Source organism: Notolabrus celidotus, chromosome 6 (assembly GCF_009762535.1).
Source record: "Notolabrus celidotus isolate fNotCel1 chromosome 6, fNotCel1.pri, whole genome shotgun sequence".
NCBI lineage: Eukaryota > Metazoa > Chordata > Actinopteri > Labriformes > Labridae > Notolabrus > Notolabrus celidotus.
Window position 1 is genome coordinate 2782514 of NC_048277.1, and position 17533 is coordinate 2800046.

At 42.3% G+C, this 17533-nt stretch overlaps 1 protein-coding gene across 1 annotated transcript in view; it reads left to right on the top strand.

Moving 5' to 3' along the window:
• Positions 1 to 17533, top strand: part of jph3 (junctophilin 3) — a 55102-nt gene that overhangs the window by 14837 nt on the left and 22732 nt on the right. Inside the window, exons 2-3 of the mRNA XM_034686006.1 lie at positions 5428 to 5914; positions 10367 to 10732. Of these exons, the coding sequence (XP_034541897.1) occupies positions 5428 to 5914; positions 10367 to 10732 (853 nt within the window). The remainder of the gene's footprint in view (positions 1 to 5427; positions 5915 to 10366; positions 10733 to 17533) is intronic.

Genomic DNA, 17533 nt, shown 5'->3' on the forward strand with positions numbered 1-17533 from the left:
AATCAATCAATCAATCAATCAATCTTTTGTGTAGTAGAACCAGACTCATGTTAGACAGCCATCTGCCTCGACCGAGTTGGGTCTGGAAAGAGGGATAGAGGAGAATAAGAGAGAGAGGGAGCGGTGATAGTGATGAGACGAGTAGTAGAAGCTGTTGCCACTGGAGTCCAGCACGTCCGTATCAGCTGGAGTCTGGAACGTCCACAGCATTAATTTCCCAAAATAACAATTCCTTGAGGGACGCCACGCTACATAAACTTGACAAAGACGCAGCATAATGTTATATTTTACTTCCTCTTCATTTTAAAAACATATCACAATATATACTTTTTTGCTCACTTTTAATGCTCACACTCTACAAATTCAAAGAGTAGAATGTAAATTGGATTATGGGCCCAGCTTTCGTTTAGTTCGTTCAGCAGAAACATGTCAAACGAAGCTGGAGCTCCCTGTCTCTGTCTCAGGACAACTTCTTCCTCATCGCTGTTTTCACCCTGTTTAAGAAAAGCCTTCATGTCTCGGCTCTCGGTGTGGATGTATATGCTGCTGTTTGTTCTTTGATCTGTCTGTCATGAGGTACCAACATGATTACAAAGGCCTTACCAGATGTGCCGCCCAGCTGTCTGTGGCACAGACTGCTTTGTGTGTGTCGGTGTGTGTGTTTGTATAAGGGGAAGTATATCGTCGTAGTCAGGGCAGGATTAGATCCACTACCTCGTCTCCCCCACAGATCGTCATGTTTTCACATTTCAAACAGCACCTTGGATGTGCTCGTTGTGTCAGCGTGAATGTGTTTGTCTCACAGTCAAAGCAAAGTAAGGATCTGATTGGTTCACAGCGTTATCTTCATTCAGTGCTTCCCACCTAACTGACATTTCCCCCGCAGAGGGAAATGTTTGTGTGTGTGTTAGCGGCGGAGCTGGAGAACTTTGTTGCAGTCCTTATATGGTCATGTAGTTTGGTCAAAGCGAGTGCGTTTGCTCCAGAATGAATCAGAGTGCTGTTACATCAGAGATATGGGCAGGCGGGATGGATCTCTTGCACTCCTATTGGAACACATTTCCATTTGTGTGTGTGAGTGAGAGAGAAAGGGGGAGAGAGAGGTATGACGGAAACACACACACACACACACACACTCAGATGCCCTACTTTTCAGCAACATGGGGATGTAAGGACCGCTCTGCAGCAGTATGTGTGGGGTAGTGCTGAGACAGAGTGTGAATGAACGGGAACACAAAGACAAAATATCAGACTTTATCAATCAATCAGATTTTTTTAATACAGTACTTTTCATACAATGACATTGTAACACAAAGTGCTGTACATAAAAACAACCTAAAATAGAATACATTAAAAAAGAAAGATAAAAAAATAAAAATAAAAAGACCCCCCATCCTAATCCTAACCCCAGGCCCAACTCCAAACCCACCCCACAATCCTAAGGTTGAGAACACAATATATGCAACAACAATAATAATAACAACAATGAAAATTGAATGAAATTAAAAATTAAAAATTAAAAAGAAGTTGCTGAATGAACTGAGGAAACACTCTCATGATATCTAAATGAGGAAACACTGGAGGAAACATAAGATGTTAAAACTCAACACAAGAAATTAAACTCACCAAAATAAAATACATTTCTAAGATAATAAAGACCAAAATATTAAACCATTAAAAGAAAATAAGATGCTATACTTGAAATAAATAAATACAATAAAATAAAAAATAAAAGGGACTAAAATTTGAACTGAATAATAAATAAATTGATAAATCAATAAATAATCTTGGTACTGTATTGGCTAAAAAACGTATTTTGTGATCATGGAAGTCTGACGCTGTGCCTTCATTTGAGATGTGGCTGAGAGAGCTGGGCGAGATTCTCCATTTGGAAAAGCTTAGATTCAAGATTGCAGGAAGGATGAGAGTGTTTGATAAGGCATGGGGACCAGTGCTGAGACATTTAAGGGGTCTAGGGGAGAATGTTGGTGTGGGATGAGAGATTAACAAGAATAACCCTGTAACACTGCTGGCTGTTTGTTCTACCTTTTTTACTCTGTCATTTAATGTCTTGAATTTTTGTTATTTATATTTCTTTCTACCCTCTGACATGAGTCTTGATTTAACTGTTTTTGCCCATTATTATGTACACAATCAGCTAAATAATATTAATAATTATTACTATGATTGTATGTTCTTTTAGGCCACTGTTATGTTATTGTACGAAAATGGAAAAATACGATTGCTTTTATTTGTCAATGGGGACAGTATACAATGATATTGTGCAGAATTAATATTCTTATTAAAATAATAATAATAATAATAATAATAATAACACATAAATAAATAAAGTAAGGTGAAATAAAACTGCTATAAGAATAAAACTCTAAAAGGTCGGTGTTGAGTTTGAATAGAAAGTCATTCCTATGTGATGTTACTCCACAACTTCTCTAACCTTCCTTTCATTGTAACATTACTGAACACAATAAATACAAAGAATCAGACTGTATCAACGCTTCAGAGAGGAGGAAGTATCTTTGACTCAGTTTATCACAGATAAAGAAGAAAGGACACATCATAAATTAATACTTTGAATTGAAGTGGTGAGAAAAGGACACAACACTGAATTCAATCTTGAAATGAGTCTCCAAATATACTGAAATAAGCATCATGGAAGCACACTCTGAAGAAGAGAATCAGACATACGGGCTGAAAGGGAAGACATGGAGGATACAGACCAACTGGCTGGTTTGGCAGATGTACATCCTGTGAATCTTGATTAAAGAGAGGCGCGTGGCTGCTTTCCTGAGCTTTTTATGAGACAGTCTTAAGAAGATAACCACATGATAGCATTTAAAAACAAAAGTTACTATGATGGTTTACACCAGGGGAGCCCAACCTTTTTTCGAACCAAGATCTACTTTTTAAATTGTCAGTGTCCCGAGGTCTACTACAGTTATATAAAACACACAGAGGTTCTGCTCTGCCATAGTAGCCTTCCTCAATATTTATAATACACAACAGAAACAGAAGTAAACCACATAAAGGTCAAATATGGAGAACTTTTAGAAGTTAGAAGGCAAAAAACATGTACCTTAGTGGGATCTCTGACACTGGGAGGAGGCAGCTAACTTTTTAGCTCACACACTTTCTGGCTCCGTAGAGCTGTTTTGACTGGGAAGACCGTTTCGTAGTGTTTGTGCACCGTCTTAAAATGCCGCTCCAAGTTCCTCTTCTTCGGCAAGGCCACGCTTGCTTTGCAGATGATGCAAACAGACTTTGAATTCAAGAAAACAAAAAACTAGTCCACCTCCCACTCGGGGTGAAAATAATACATCTCTGCTGGTTTACTCCCTTCCATTTTCATGCTGTGAAAAGGACGCTGGCTAACTGAATGATGGACTGCTGTCACCTTCCAATCACACCCATGCCCCGCCAGGTTGACTCTGAGTTGCTAGGCAACGTACAGTACATAGTGCCCCCCAGGTAGCCAATAGCTAAACTATGATGTGTTGAAGTTAGGTTTGTGTTTTTCTGTGATGTGTTCAGGTGTATAGGGATATGTTTGGAACAAATGGGCGCAAATACACCGAATGATGATGCCACGTTATTTGATTGGGGGAAAAGTTTTTCCAGCATCTCGTGATCGATGGGGTATTAGTCTAAGATTGACAGGTCCATCACGTTCGACTAGTTGGGCACCAGTGGTTTGGACTGATGCAGCTTTACAGGTTGTTGTGCCGACCTAAAGAAATAACAACTCGTTCTTTTACAGTGTGAAAATAAAACAAATCACAGCATCTTCCTCATCAACTAATAATGATGTTGACAAGCTTAAAACAAAGAGGAAACTGAATAAACAGTTGTCTGTTTTCTTTTTGGTAAATAAGGCTGTTTTTGAAACCTCCTACTACACTAGCAGAACGTACTGATGTGGTCAAACCCAGTATGTAGTATGTGAACAAGAGCAAAATCTGCAGTATGCCAAAACTACCCGAATGTCGTACTGATTCAGGAACATGTCTCAGTCTGCAGCCGACCAGTCTCACTCACGTTCTGTTTCCCACAATGCACCCCGCTAATGTTCTTCTTTTTCCGTATATGGCGGGGGCACTCTGCTGTGAAAATGATTAAATTACGTATATACCACTTCTTAAAGCTAGGGTTGGTAGTCACGTAAAACTAGCATGAATTGGAATGTAGCATTTCCTCAGGACTCCGTCTAAAAAAGTGGATCTAAATCTGACTGCCAACCCCAGCTTTAACTTTTTAAATCCTAAGTGATGCTAAAGAAGCAGTTTATCTATCAGCTTGGTCGTTGTTTACTTCCGCTTTCCAAAACCGGAAATCCAGCGACAGCCTGTCCCAGCATCCTGCAGACCAGATCCAACAGAAAGAGACATACTACAGACTACAAATGCAGCATGCAGTACCTACTGTATACTAAAATTGTAGGTTGAATGTAATCGGTGGTTTTGTATCCAGCAACCCTGAAATGTTCCCTGTCCGTGCATTGTGTGTTGAGACACCTGTCTTCGAAATTGACCCCTTTTGAAGTTATAAAGATAAGTATGTAACATCCAGTCAATGTTGGAGAAAACTAAACATATAATCGAGTGACTATGTAAGGCATAATGTATGGTTAGCAGGTTGTTTTGGGAAAAAGAATCCCGACAGGGTGAGACAAGACCACCCTATTTTCCCCCTCTTCTCTGAGCTCTGAGGTTCACACACCTTTAAAAAGAAACTAATGTCACAACTTTGAACCCTGCTACCATCATCACCACCGCTCATGGTTTAACTTTCTTTGTAGAGATCACTAACCTAAAGTTTCTCTCACCTGCTCCACTCCTTCATCATATTGATGGACAGGGTCCAATATGAAAATGTCCGTAACTTGCAGATTTTGCATGCTAACCGAAGCTAACGTTTTAGCCACTTTGCTTACCAATATAATGCTAATGGAAGCTAACGGTTATTCCTCATCTCATGGTCTATGGTGTCAAACAGCAGAAGCTGATTGTGTCTGAACTCTTTTCTGTAGATTGATTTGACATGACGTGTGATCAGTTTGACTCCGGTGTTGCTCATGTTAGTGAAAGTTAATAACCATTGTCAACTGGTGGTCCAGAGGTTTAGACCAATCAGAATCAAGCATCTTACGCAGCAGGAAGATCAGTAAGACAGCCGGGTAATACGCCCTGATATCACAACAGATGTGTTGTTGTTTTAACTGTATGTGATGTGAATCATTGATCTGTGTAAAGGTGGACCTCTCTTTGTTCAGTGTTCAGTCTGTGAAGCTAATATTCTCCTTCATTATTCCCCGCAATCTACCTGTATCAAAGAGCACTTGCAGTTTATTGTTCCAGGTTTGGCCATATTGAGTATTCACAATGTATTATTTCTACCTCTTCCTCATTTCAGGAACCTTTCAGGGCCAATGGGTTGGTGGGATGCGGCATGGCTACGGAGTTCGTCAGAGTGTCCCGTATGGCATGGCGGCCGTCATCCGCTCTCCTCTCCGTACCTCCATAAACTCTCTCCGCTCTGGCTCAGAGCACAGCAATGGTACGGCATTGCTGGACCGGACCGGGGCAGTGGTTCCCTGTCCCCTCCCTGTTCCCGGGACTCTGACCACTAGCGTCTCCATGTGCAGCACGGGCAGCAGCGGCAGCAGCCCCGCTGTGTCTCGTGGAGGTTTTGTGCTGACGGCACACAGCGAGGCTGAGCTGCTGAAAGGGAAGAGGAAAGGCGGGCTGTTCCGGAGGTCTATTCTGTCCGGGCTCAAGTTGAGGAAGTCAGAGTCCAGGAGCTCTCTGGCCTCCCAGAGGTCTAAACAGAGCTCCTTCAGAAGTGAAGCTGGAATGAGTACTGTGTCCTCTGCTGCATCTGATATCAACTCTACTATCAGGTACGAATAGGAGTCTGGGATGTGTGGGACTGTGGGTAGCCTTAAAGGCCCTGTGAACCCAAATCAACAAAAACATTCTACCTATGATGTTTCAGACCATATGTAAAGACTAAAAACTATATAGTTTTAGTGGACCCAGGACCGGTCCACTAACTTTCCCCAGGACCGGTTCACTAACTGTCCCCAGGACCGGTTTGCTTACTTTCCCCAAACAGCTCAGAGTTTAGACAAACAGCTCCGTCTGACACACGGAGCCGAGCTCCTCTGCGTGCACATACTACACTTCAGCCTCCCTGCTCCGGGCGTCCCATGGTCCTGATGCCCCAGAGACTACAGAGTGATAAAACTAATAAATGATAGAAGTCCTGATTCTGAAGTATTTTGTGACTCAGCACTCAGAGACCATTGTAAATGAATCATTTTCAGGTTCTGGAGTTTTGATGTCTTTAGATTCAGAGTCAGACGGCTCAAACATGCAGGCTGTGAACTCTCTCTTGACCTGTCAATCAAAGAGTTAGGCCACGCCCCCACAGTCCTGAGAAATGTTCTGAGCTGTAAAATAAGATGTTGTTGAACTGAGTTTTTTCAGAGTTGTAGATGTTTATTTTCACTCAGATTTTTGTTGAAGCTTGATTACACATTACATTTTGATATTCTATATGAATTTTAAATATTCCATTTACGTTTCTAGGGCCTGTAAAGCCTGCTCTGCCAATGTGTTTACAAACTCTAAGTCAAGAGGGGGATCACAAGAGCACCATGAAAGAACAAAGTATCCAGTATCCCAGAAGTTTTGTCCCTAAGATTCTGTAATTTACAATCTCAAGTCATTTGTGCTAATCAAGGAGTACTGAAGTCATCTGACTGACTGTTGCAGGGAGCAATGCTGATATAGGCATGATACAAAAAGGTATTAGATTTGAACATGGACAGGTGTTGATGCTGAAATGTCTATTATCAAGTATTATTCTGTGGCACCAACACATGACGGTGAGAAGACGTTGTTTAAACTCAATCGTCGTTCAGATGAAATTAAGGAAAGTACAAAGTGAGAGGTCAAGGAGTCATTACGTATCATACTGAGAAAGGAAATTCCCCTTGATGTGAAGGACATCGAGGCAACAACAAGCACCTGTCCTGCTTAAGTGTGTTTAAATTGGATTGGCATGCAGTCCTAAGATCTGTATAGGGCGAAAGGTCAGTTTCCTGGTCAGCTGGCCCAGTTCCTAAAGAGAAGTTTCCGGCAGCGCGTCCTGTTTTTCAGTGATTAGCCTGCCCTCTGAGTCTCCTTGCACCCTGCACTGTTGTCCTTTCTGTTTTCTCTGAATGATGCTGGATCAGTCTTATGGGACAGACCAGGTTGGAGTAAGTCATGGTGTAAACTGGGCAGTCTGAGTTACATAAGAGTAGCCACCGCCTGGTAGAAAACCTTTGTTTACAGCTTAAACAGCCACATGTTAGACCTGAATGTGGGGAATCAATCGCTCATTGGAATAAAGAAATGTGCTGAATTGAAGTGTTATATTAAAGACACATTTACTACACGACAAACGTCAGCAGCTCTAATCTGTTTGTTGGCAAAGTGTCCCACAGCAGCTTATTATTAGGGCTGATTAATTATTGGCAAAGCTGATTCTACTCATGCAACTCCTGCTCTCGTTTCGTGTCCCTATGTACAAGAGAAGCTTCTGCAAGAGCTAGTACATGAGTCCCGGAAAGAAAGCACAATCTGTAATCATTGTTATCATAAAGAAGAAACAAAGGACAGGGGTGGAATGAAGTATCCATGAATGACTCTAAAAGTGTGTGCTTGTTAAGAATAACCTAAGCTTACAACCTTTCCCTTTGATACATGATGAGTTATGAGAACACATGGCCTCCAGAATGAAAAGTTGACTGATCAAATAACTAACACAACATGTCAAACTGACTCTATCAATTCTTACATCAAACAATCCAGCTATGCATTTTCTTCTACTCATCCAAAGCTGGTTCTCAGCAGCAGAAGACCAACAGGTTTTTAAAGACGTCCTGTTTTCCAGCAGCTCTTTGTGGGGTTTCCGAAGGTGTCCCAAGGCCTCAATCCCAGGGTCTACCTCAGGGGTCTCCTCTCAGTCACCAGAAATCCTCTTGATTGCAGCTCCAACTATCTCAGCTGGATCCTTTCAGTGTGAAGGAGCAGCTGCTCTAAGCCTCCTTAATTTAGCTAAACTAATGAGCCCCACCACCAAGCAAGAGAAACATGTTCTATTCACAATCTGAACTTTATTTATAAATCACCTTCCATACAAACAAGCATGCAGCCAAAAATGCTTCACAAAAGAAGCAGAAGACAGAAAACCACAGAGATGGTAAAATTATATAGCGCACGCTGTCTTTGCGTCTATATTTAGCACGTTTGAAAGGCACGTGCAAACTGGCACAGCGTTACGCACACATGGCTGCGGTCACTGTAACGCTCATCATAACATCGCTTTACAACATGCCCGCAAAAGCTGGGCTTACAAGCATTACTAAATGTTTTAGTCAATCAAACCAAGAGAACAAAATAATGATAATAATAATAAAACAACACAAATTCAAAGCAGTTCAGCACCACGGATAGCGACCGCATCATTCTGACACCCACTTTAACTGTTTCAACTAATGAGAGCACAGTAGGTCACTGTATCAACAGATATACAGTTTAGTTAAATTGGCACAGCGGCCCACATGTTCACATACAAACAAAAATACAATATGAACTAGGCCTACTCACCACTGTTTGAAGGAGCCTTAAGCTCCGCGGACTTGTCCACGATGCACTGTATGTCCATTTTCTTTGATCTGTCATTCTCAATAAATAACATGACATGTCCACTCAGTCTATTCTGTCCCACCGTGCTCATCAAGGGGTTTTTAGTTAGTTTGAACTTGGAGAATGAGCGCTCAGAAGGTGCAACGTTGACGGGAAGAGTAAAAGATGAAAGCAGGGACAGGCCTCATCAAATCGCTCTCTAAACTCCATCAAAACACTGATTGCGTTTTGGAGTAGAGTAGATCCGTTTATTTCATCTGCAGATCTTCTGTTTTTTCTCACAGCATTCACCTTTGCTGGAGTTCACCGATGTGTTTATTTCCCTCCTCCACAAAGACCTCCAACTCCATGGCTTCAGACTTCATTAATCGCTTAAGCTCTCTCAAACTCTCCATGGTGACAGCCGATAGCACGCGCAAAATACTCATTAAAGGGCGGTCCGCATCACTTTTGCACTTGTTTTCATTTGCGCACGCAGTCATAGTAGGTCACCCGCAACACGCCCAGAAATAGCACGTGCAAAATTATTATTTGCACACACAAATTAGCGCTCGTTATTTGGGATCTTAGTAGATCAGGTCCAATGTGTTCTTAAAAAAGAGGTAATAAAAGCTGCTATCTACAGCCGGAGTAAACCTGGGAAAACACCAACCAATCCCTGCCATCAGGAGCCAAATGATGAAACCAATCAAATCCCGTCCTGCCGTTCTGCCCGCCTCCTGCAGAGCGTACATTTCATGTTTGTTTGTGTTTTTAACTTTCACTATGAGAATGTTTTGGTGTTTTCTTACCGCTGAGCGAGACATGAGTTGACGTAGTGCAAAACACAAACCATGTGCTGAGGACCGGTTTTGAATCAGTCACCATAATATGGTCGTGAATCAGCGGCGCTCGTGCATGTGAGCGGGGCGTCGTTTTGAAGGACCTCCGAGGGGAGGGGGGGAGGGGTCAGACAGAGTCCTGAGGAAATGCTACATTCAAATTCATGCTAGTTTTCCATGACCACCAACCCCAGCTTTAATGCTTTTGATGTACAAGTCTTTATTTTGAAGCTATAAAACTTACAAGCTTTGCCCATATAAGGGCATGCCTGACTTGACTGATAGCATCCTGTAGCTGTTAGCAAGGAGGCTAAAGTCCCGCCTCTTTACCGCACACTAGCTCGACAGAAGTTAGGTCGAGTTCAACATTTCCAATATGGCACCCGCTGACGTTTGGCCTCAGAACAGCGCTTCAGACACAGATGGGTGATGTCATGGATACTACGTCCATATTTTATACAGACTATGGGCTCAACTCTTTTGTAATTTTTTATCAAATTAAACAAACATAATGCAATAATTTTGTTTTGCCCCAAAAATAAAAAAAGTGTCTTCTTAAGTGTCGTGTGCAAGTTTTCTGAGTGTCAGCACACTGGGATCTTCAAGGAGGCAGTGGAGACAATCAGGTGTAGAGGTGTGAAAAGGAAACTGGGAGGAGGAGATTAGAGAACAATACAATGACTACAAAGAGCTTTCTGTAGCAGCAGCAGGTTAAAACTTAAAAAGAACTTTCACATGATAGAATAGCTGTCATAGATTACCTTCCAACTAAAGTTTTACTAGGATGCTGTTCAAATATAAAAGCTGAACCTCTCTCACCTTTGACCTTTGCAGTCTCGGAGATGCAGACACAGATCTGGCCGTTGCTGACGATGAGGTGGACGCCACAGCCACAGAAACCTACAGTGGAGAGTGGAAGAACGACAAGCGGACTGGATTCGGAGTGAGTCGGCGGTCAGACGGGCTGCAGTACGAGGGGGAGTGGCTAAGCAACAAACGCCACGGCTACGGCTGCACCGCATTTCCTGACGGCACAAAAGAGGAGGGGAAGTACAAACAGAACATCCTGGTCAGCGGCAAAAGGAAGAACCTCATCCCTCTGCGGGCCAGTAAGATCAGAGAGAAGGTGGACAGGGCTGTGGAGGGAGCGCAGAAGTCCGCTGACATCGCCCGGCAGAAGGCAGAGATCGCTCTCTCCAGGTGGGGACGTTGTTCTTGATTGAGTCTGTGTGTCTTTTTTTCATTATTCTGTTCTTCTGGACGGAGTGAAAGGCCACACTTTCATTCATTTTCAGTCAAATAGATTTCTTTTAATAGTGAGTCCCTTTGTGTCCAATTCTCAGTCACCCATCAGTGCTTGATGAACTTCACTTCTTTTCAACTCTGTGGTGTGAACGAGTCTTTTGTGTTTCTGTCCTCTGCTGGTAACCTCGGGCGTTAGTGGAGTAAACACAGTTAAACAGAAAAACAAAGTGAGGGTTGATGATGTGAATGAAAAGTGACAACTTTTTTTTACTCTCTGGAAAATGATGCTTTGGTTTTAGTTTGTTAAAGCTAGAACATGTACCTGATGAAGCTTACCTGACTGTAATGGCTGATAGCTTAAGGCTTTTTTTCGACAGGAGGGACTTTACCCCTGAACTACGTGCGTTTCGACTGGTGGACCCAGGGTCTAAATTTAGTTCAGGGGTAGTTAATCTCCCCCCTTAAAAGCCCCTGCTAGGGGGGTAGTACTTTTCAAAGGTCCTGGGACTTTCGGGGGGCGGGGCCTGCAATGCTGAACGTGTCTGATTGGTAGATTAACCTCAGTGTGTTTATTCCGCCCGCTGTCCACAATAACATCACACACATCTGTGATTCTCTTGATTTCTCTTTCTTTCATTAGTTTTGATTTGTTCTATCTTTTTTGTATGTGTGTGTACTTTTCAAAAGAAGAAGCTGTGATTCTCTTGATTTAGCAGCTTGTAACAGTAGTCTTCTCTCAGCCCACCGTGAATGCGTCTCTCCTGGTGTTACGGTTTTAAAAGTGACCCTGCAAACTGGAGACCTTCAGCTGAACGTGTCAGTGTTTGTGGAGTTTACACAGCTGTTCAAACACAGAGGGAGTTCCTGGGAATGCAAACTAGTTTAGTTTTTATTAAGATTTCAAAATATCCTCATCAGATATTTAATGATCGTCTAAAGACGTTTATGAGGGATGCATCCGGCTGAGAGTCTCCAGTTAACAGGGTCGCTGTTTAAACCAAAACACTGGTTGATCTCTGCCACAGCTTTTTGAGTTCAAAAGGATTTTAAAGCCGTGTTGAAACGTCTTTGCTACTCGCGCTTATCTCCTCTCACGTGTTGATTTAGTGAATCCATCTGTGATGAAATATAGCACCATCTAAAACAGACCAGCTGAGTCTCTTCATGCTAACAGGCTAACTGTTGTGTTGCTCATAATGATACCTGCCTGTCCGTCTGCTTCTATGGTGTCATCTGTGATGAATGGCATTCCTCTTTGTTTTACTGCCCTCTACTGGTCTGATGGTGTAGTGCATTTACTTTTTTTTTTCTCCATACGTCACTGGCCTAATTTGCACAATCTACCCGGGACTTCAGCCCGCGGTCGAAACACAGACAACAATGGGGGCACAGGAACCTTTTAGTTCAGGGTCAAGTAGTTCTGGGGGCTAAAAGACTCCGGAACCCTTGGTCCAAATGCACCTTTAGCTTCGTCCAGGTTCTCCTGCTACTTTCTCAACAAAGGGGCCAAGCTGAGGCATCCTTTGTGGCTTTGCACTTACTATTGACAAGTAATTCATATGACCCCACTCAAAAAACATATCTGAACTATTCCTGAAACCGTTATCTCTGAGCAGTTATAGAATAATGGTGTGCTGGCATGCCATTTAGTTTTCCAATTTCCAATTAATAAGACATTTTGAAAAATTTAATAAATAATCTCAGGGCAGCATCAGTAGACAAACTAAAACAAAACTACAATGGTAGAAAGTTCATTTATCTGCAACCATTCTTAAAATAAATCCAGGACAAAAGAAACCTCTGAAACATCTCAAATGCAAACTTCAATGTCACACAACACAATCTTTAAAACAAGATGAAAACCACTTTTGTCAAAAAAAAAAAACCCTGTCTTTTAAAGGATGTGGGGTCATGTGTGTCTGGGTTTGAGAAAGAGAACAGCACGTGGGGTTTCAGGGAGCCAGTGAGGGAACCAGAGGCCGATCCTTTAGTTGAGAGAATAGAGTCAGGGTTTATGAAGTTTAACATCTCATTTGATCCTGATGGAAAGGATGGAGTGATAGTTTAGTTTCAGTCCAAAGTGTCACTCTCAGAAGTCCACATGACTTCAGGAGTTTTACTGGAGCAAAGAGAGGCAGATAAAATCCCGGTGTTTGGCCAAACCTCCTTATATTTGATATATTTCATGATTAATACTCCTCCTGAATGTTTCCACTTCTTCAGCCTTCTGCAGATTGAGTCTCCTCTTTGTTCTCCTCCACACACACACACACACGCACACGCACACACACACACACACACACGCACGCACATGCACACGCGTGCACACACACACACAGGCGACAGGTGTCAGTAATCACCTCATCACCTCACTCTCCTCTGCTGGGCCACACCCACTCCCTCACTCAAACCAGCACTCCTCTGCTGCAGAGTAAAGGAGGGGGATTGACACTGCTACGACTAAAACATAGTACTCATACTACTTCTCTATCTCTATCTGTACAAATATTTCTACTTACACTGTCACTGACGGTACTTATACTACAACAACTACCACTACTTCTTAAACTCCTCCCTCTCCTTGTTATTGTATCACTGATATGACTTTTCCTACCACTACAGAGTGAGACACTTTTACTCTCTTTCCAACAACTGCAGCTTTTTACTTGTCTTTCTCCTCATCATATATTTTTGCTGTGCATTCACACTTTTTAGGGAGTGCAGTTTTCAAAATCAAGTATTTAACACAGCTTGGTGATTTGCAAAAAAGCCAGGTCACAAACTGGGATAGTTTGGATGGGTCCGGGAATCAGTGGAATATAAATTCTCTCTTGAGTAAACTAATTCAAATAAGTGAATGACATGAATCTGTTTAGTGAATACTCAATGCAAGAGTGTTTATTGACTCAATCGAAATATTTCACTCACTTTCCATCTGAGCTTAAACTAACTCTTATCAGGAAAAGGATTTTAGTCTATTTCTCCACATTTCTAATGTTTTTGATTGTGCTGTTCATGAGAAGTTTTTAGAAAAAATATTTTCAAACACATGGGCTGCACGGTGGTGTAGTGGGTAGAGCTATTGCCTCACAGCTAGAAGGTTCCTGGTTCAAATCCCCAGCCAGGCAGGTGCCTTTCTGTGTGGAGTTTGCATGTTCTCCCTATGCATGTGTGGGTTCTCTCCGGGTACTCCAGCTTCCTCCCACAGTCCAAAAACATTCTTACCAGGTTAATTGATCACACTAAATTGCCTGTAGGTGTGAGTGTGTGTGTGAATGGTAGTTTGTCTCGCCATGTTTGCCCTGTGATAGGTTGGCGAACTGTCCAGGGTGTACCCTGCCTTCTGCCCGAAGCCAGCTGGGATAGGCTCAAGCCCTCCGTAACCCCTAACGGGATAAGTGGTCAAGATAATGGATGGATTTTTTCAAACAAATGTCAGTTTTTTGAGAATTGTTCTCATGAAACTCATATCTGTTTTTTTTTCTGGACCCCTCTGATCTGTTATTTCATCCCTAGTTGTATGATTATTGGTCATTTGTGTGAGAAACAAACCATGGCTTGAGGTTGATGGCTTGCAAACTCAGCACAAGTTTCTAATTTTGAATTTTGTTAACACTAGAAACCAGATCTTCAGGATTTATTTCTTCATTATCAGTGTTTAAAAAAAAGCAGGTTGTGTGTGTGAGCTTCAGTGTTATCAAGGGAGACACCTGATCTCAAACTGGGTAAGCACCAGATCGTTTTAACTGGTTAATAATGTAGTAATATGACGATAACTGTACATTGATTGTGTTATATTTCATCCTTGTGTTTACCTGTGTTTAAAAAAGTATCACCTTAGTTTCTTCCTCTGTCAGAGCTAATAGAGAGGCTTGAGGAGAAGCAATGTGAGAGTTCAGAGAAATGTTTAAAAGTGGGGCATAAAGAAAGAGAGAGTAAGAGAGAACTCCGCATTATGCCAACATGATGGCAGGTAGCCTGAAAGAGCACGGAGAGGCTAAACTAGAGGCTAACTCACAAACACACACACAAACACACACACACACACACACACACACACACACACACACACACACACACACACACACACACACAAAAAAAAATAAAAAACAGCCAGCTTTATATGTTTGTTTAAATTATTTCAATCTTTCTTTGCACGTGTGTGATCTCAGCTTTTTAGACTACCCACAATTTTTAGGGATGTCACCCAGTGGTTCGATGGATGCCTTGTTGAACATTTAAAGGTGACATATCATGCAAAATGGACTTTTTAATGGTTCTCTACCTGAAATATGTTTCCCTGGCATGTCTACAAACCCCCCGAGAATGAAAAAAATCCATTCTGACCCTGTTCTGATTTCTACACCTTTCTGTAAATGTGTGTGAAACGAGCCGTTTCAGACTTCAGTGTTTTTGTTACGTAACAACAATATCCTGTCTGTCACGGAGTCAGAGCTCGGAGCTTGTTCAGCCCATAGACTGTATAAAATAATACTGAATCCCTCCTCCGTTTTTCATTACCTGCACAAATGTGTGCTAACAAGGAGCTTAGGAGGGAGGCATGCTAGTTGTAGGCTGTCTTAATAAACACAAAGGTCGGTTTTACTCCCCACGTCTGCAGATTTGAAGATCTAGTGGATGATTTATATTTATCATGGATAAGTGCTAGCGCTAGTTAGCATAGCCACATAGCTACATGTTCGTAGCTGTGTACCAAGACACACGTCGACATACTGACAAATAAAACAACAAGAAACACTAAATCTGTGACCAATCCTTCAGAAAGGTCCTGCTACAGGCGCCTCTCGGTCAGGATCAGATTCTGGATCAGATTCAGAGGGTTGAAGTAACGTGATCTCTGAGCAGCCGTGTATATTCAGCCAACATGTAAACATTAGATCAACGTGCTGGACAGCTGAGGCACATCCACTTCCGGAGGGGGCGTGGTCAGAGAGAAAACAGAGTGTTCTGAGGAGGACTGAAGAAGAGGGTTTTTCAGGCAGACCAAAATCTGATTTCAAAGTGTTTTTTTGAGCATAAACTTTAAAGACATGTTTTGGGGACCTCTTAGACCAATATATATTGATGAAAAAAGTGTGATATGTCACCTTTAATATGTTGTGTGAGAATTGTGTGAGAAAACTTAGGGTTCAGGAAATACATTGTAGGTTTATGTATTTATGTATTTTCAGCCCATTTGTTAATAACGCAATTGTTTCTGCATTTTTCTGCAAGTTTCTTCATTCGCGGAGCATTTCAGCGGTTGCATTTGCTTTGGATTTTTGCATGTGTTTTTGAATTGGCATTGTTCCTGCAGTTGCAGCACATTACCCTTCATTAAGATCTTCAGGCTGTTGCAGATCATCTGCACTCGTTCGCAACCACACTGGCTTTACAATCTTATAATACAATTACAAAAAGGGTGGTGCTGCAGAGTAGTAGTATGTTGGAAAACACCAAGCAGTGACTGAATACTTAGTGACTGAAATAGCTAAAGCATACAGTACATGTTTCATGTATAGCTACCTGTCCAAGATACTCATCAAACCAAGTCAGAACACAATGGTTAAATGACAAATGACCTGGACTTATCTATCAGGTTTCTAGTCATTCAACCACTCGAAGCTCTACATTCAGCTATTCACAATCACACACATTCATACACACATTTCAGAGGATGCTATGTGAAGTGTGTTAACTGGTCGCATTCACACAGACTTACACACACCTGGTTTTGCCACACTGGCTCAGTGTCTCTTCAGTTCACTTCAGCATGTAGACTGCTGGAGCTTGGATCAAACTGCCAACCTTTTGTTTGAGAGACAACCAACTCTACCGACGAGCTCTACCAGGCTGCCTCAGTACTCGCAAACTGATGTGTTTATAGCTTTACTGTTACATACTTTTATCTTGCATCTGTTTTTCTTTTTTCATCCTCCATTTCACATTTCAAAATTCAGGAAAGTCCAAACCTGAAACAACACTGAAAAAACTCAAATGAAAGCCCTCTTGTGAGATTAGGCACCTTCTCACTAAAAGTCCTCTGCACTGCCCTGATGTAATCTGTTTTATATTTAAATGGCAGCAAAGTTCTGGTTCTAGTTTTAAATAAGAACAAGTAAGGAGTATACAGCCATAAGAGCGGTCTTTGGAGATGAACCTTAAAACACTTTTTGTAACCTGTATACCCAGAGTGATGGCATTTTCCTGCAACCACTTATCATCTACAGATTACATACCATCCACCCACCCACCCACCCACCCCTCCATCCAGCCATCCATCCATCCATTCTCTTCCGTTATCCGGGGTCGGGTCGCTGAGGTAACAGTTCAAACTTATCGACCCAGACATCTCTCTCCTCAGCAACACTTTTGAGCTCCTCCTGGGGAATCTTGAAGCGATCCCAGACCAGGCGGCAGATATAATCCCTCCACCGAGTTCTGGGTCTACCCCGAGGCCTTCTCCCAGATGGACGTGCCCGGAACACCTCTATAGGGAGGCGTCCGGAAGGCATCCTTATCAGATGCCTGAACCACATCAGCTGACTCCTTTCGATGTGAAGGAGCAGCGGCTCTACTCCAAGCTCCCTCCAGATGTCTGAGTTCCTGACCTTCTCTCTAAGGCTGAGCCCAGACACCCTTCAGAGGAAACTCATTTCAGCCGCTTGTATCCGAGATCTTATTCTTTCAAGTCAGGACCCACAGCTCAGGACCATAGGTGAGGGTTGGAACATAGACAGGCTGGTAAATTGAAAG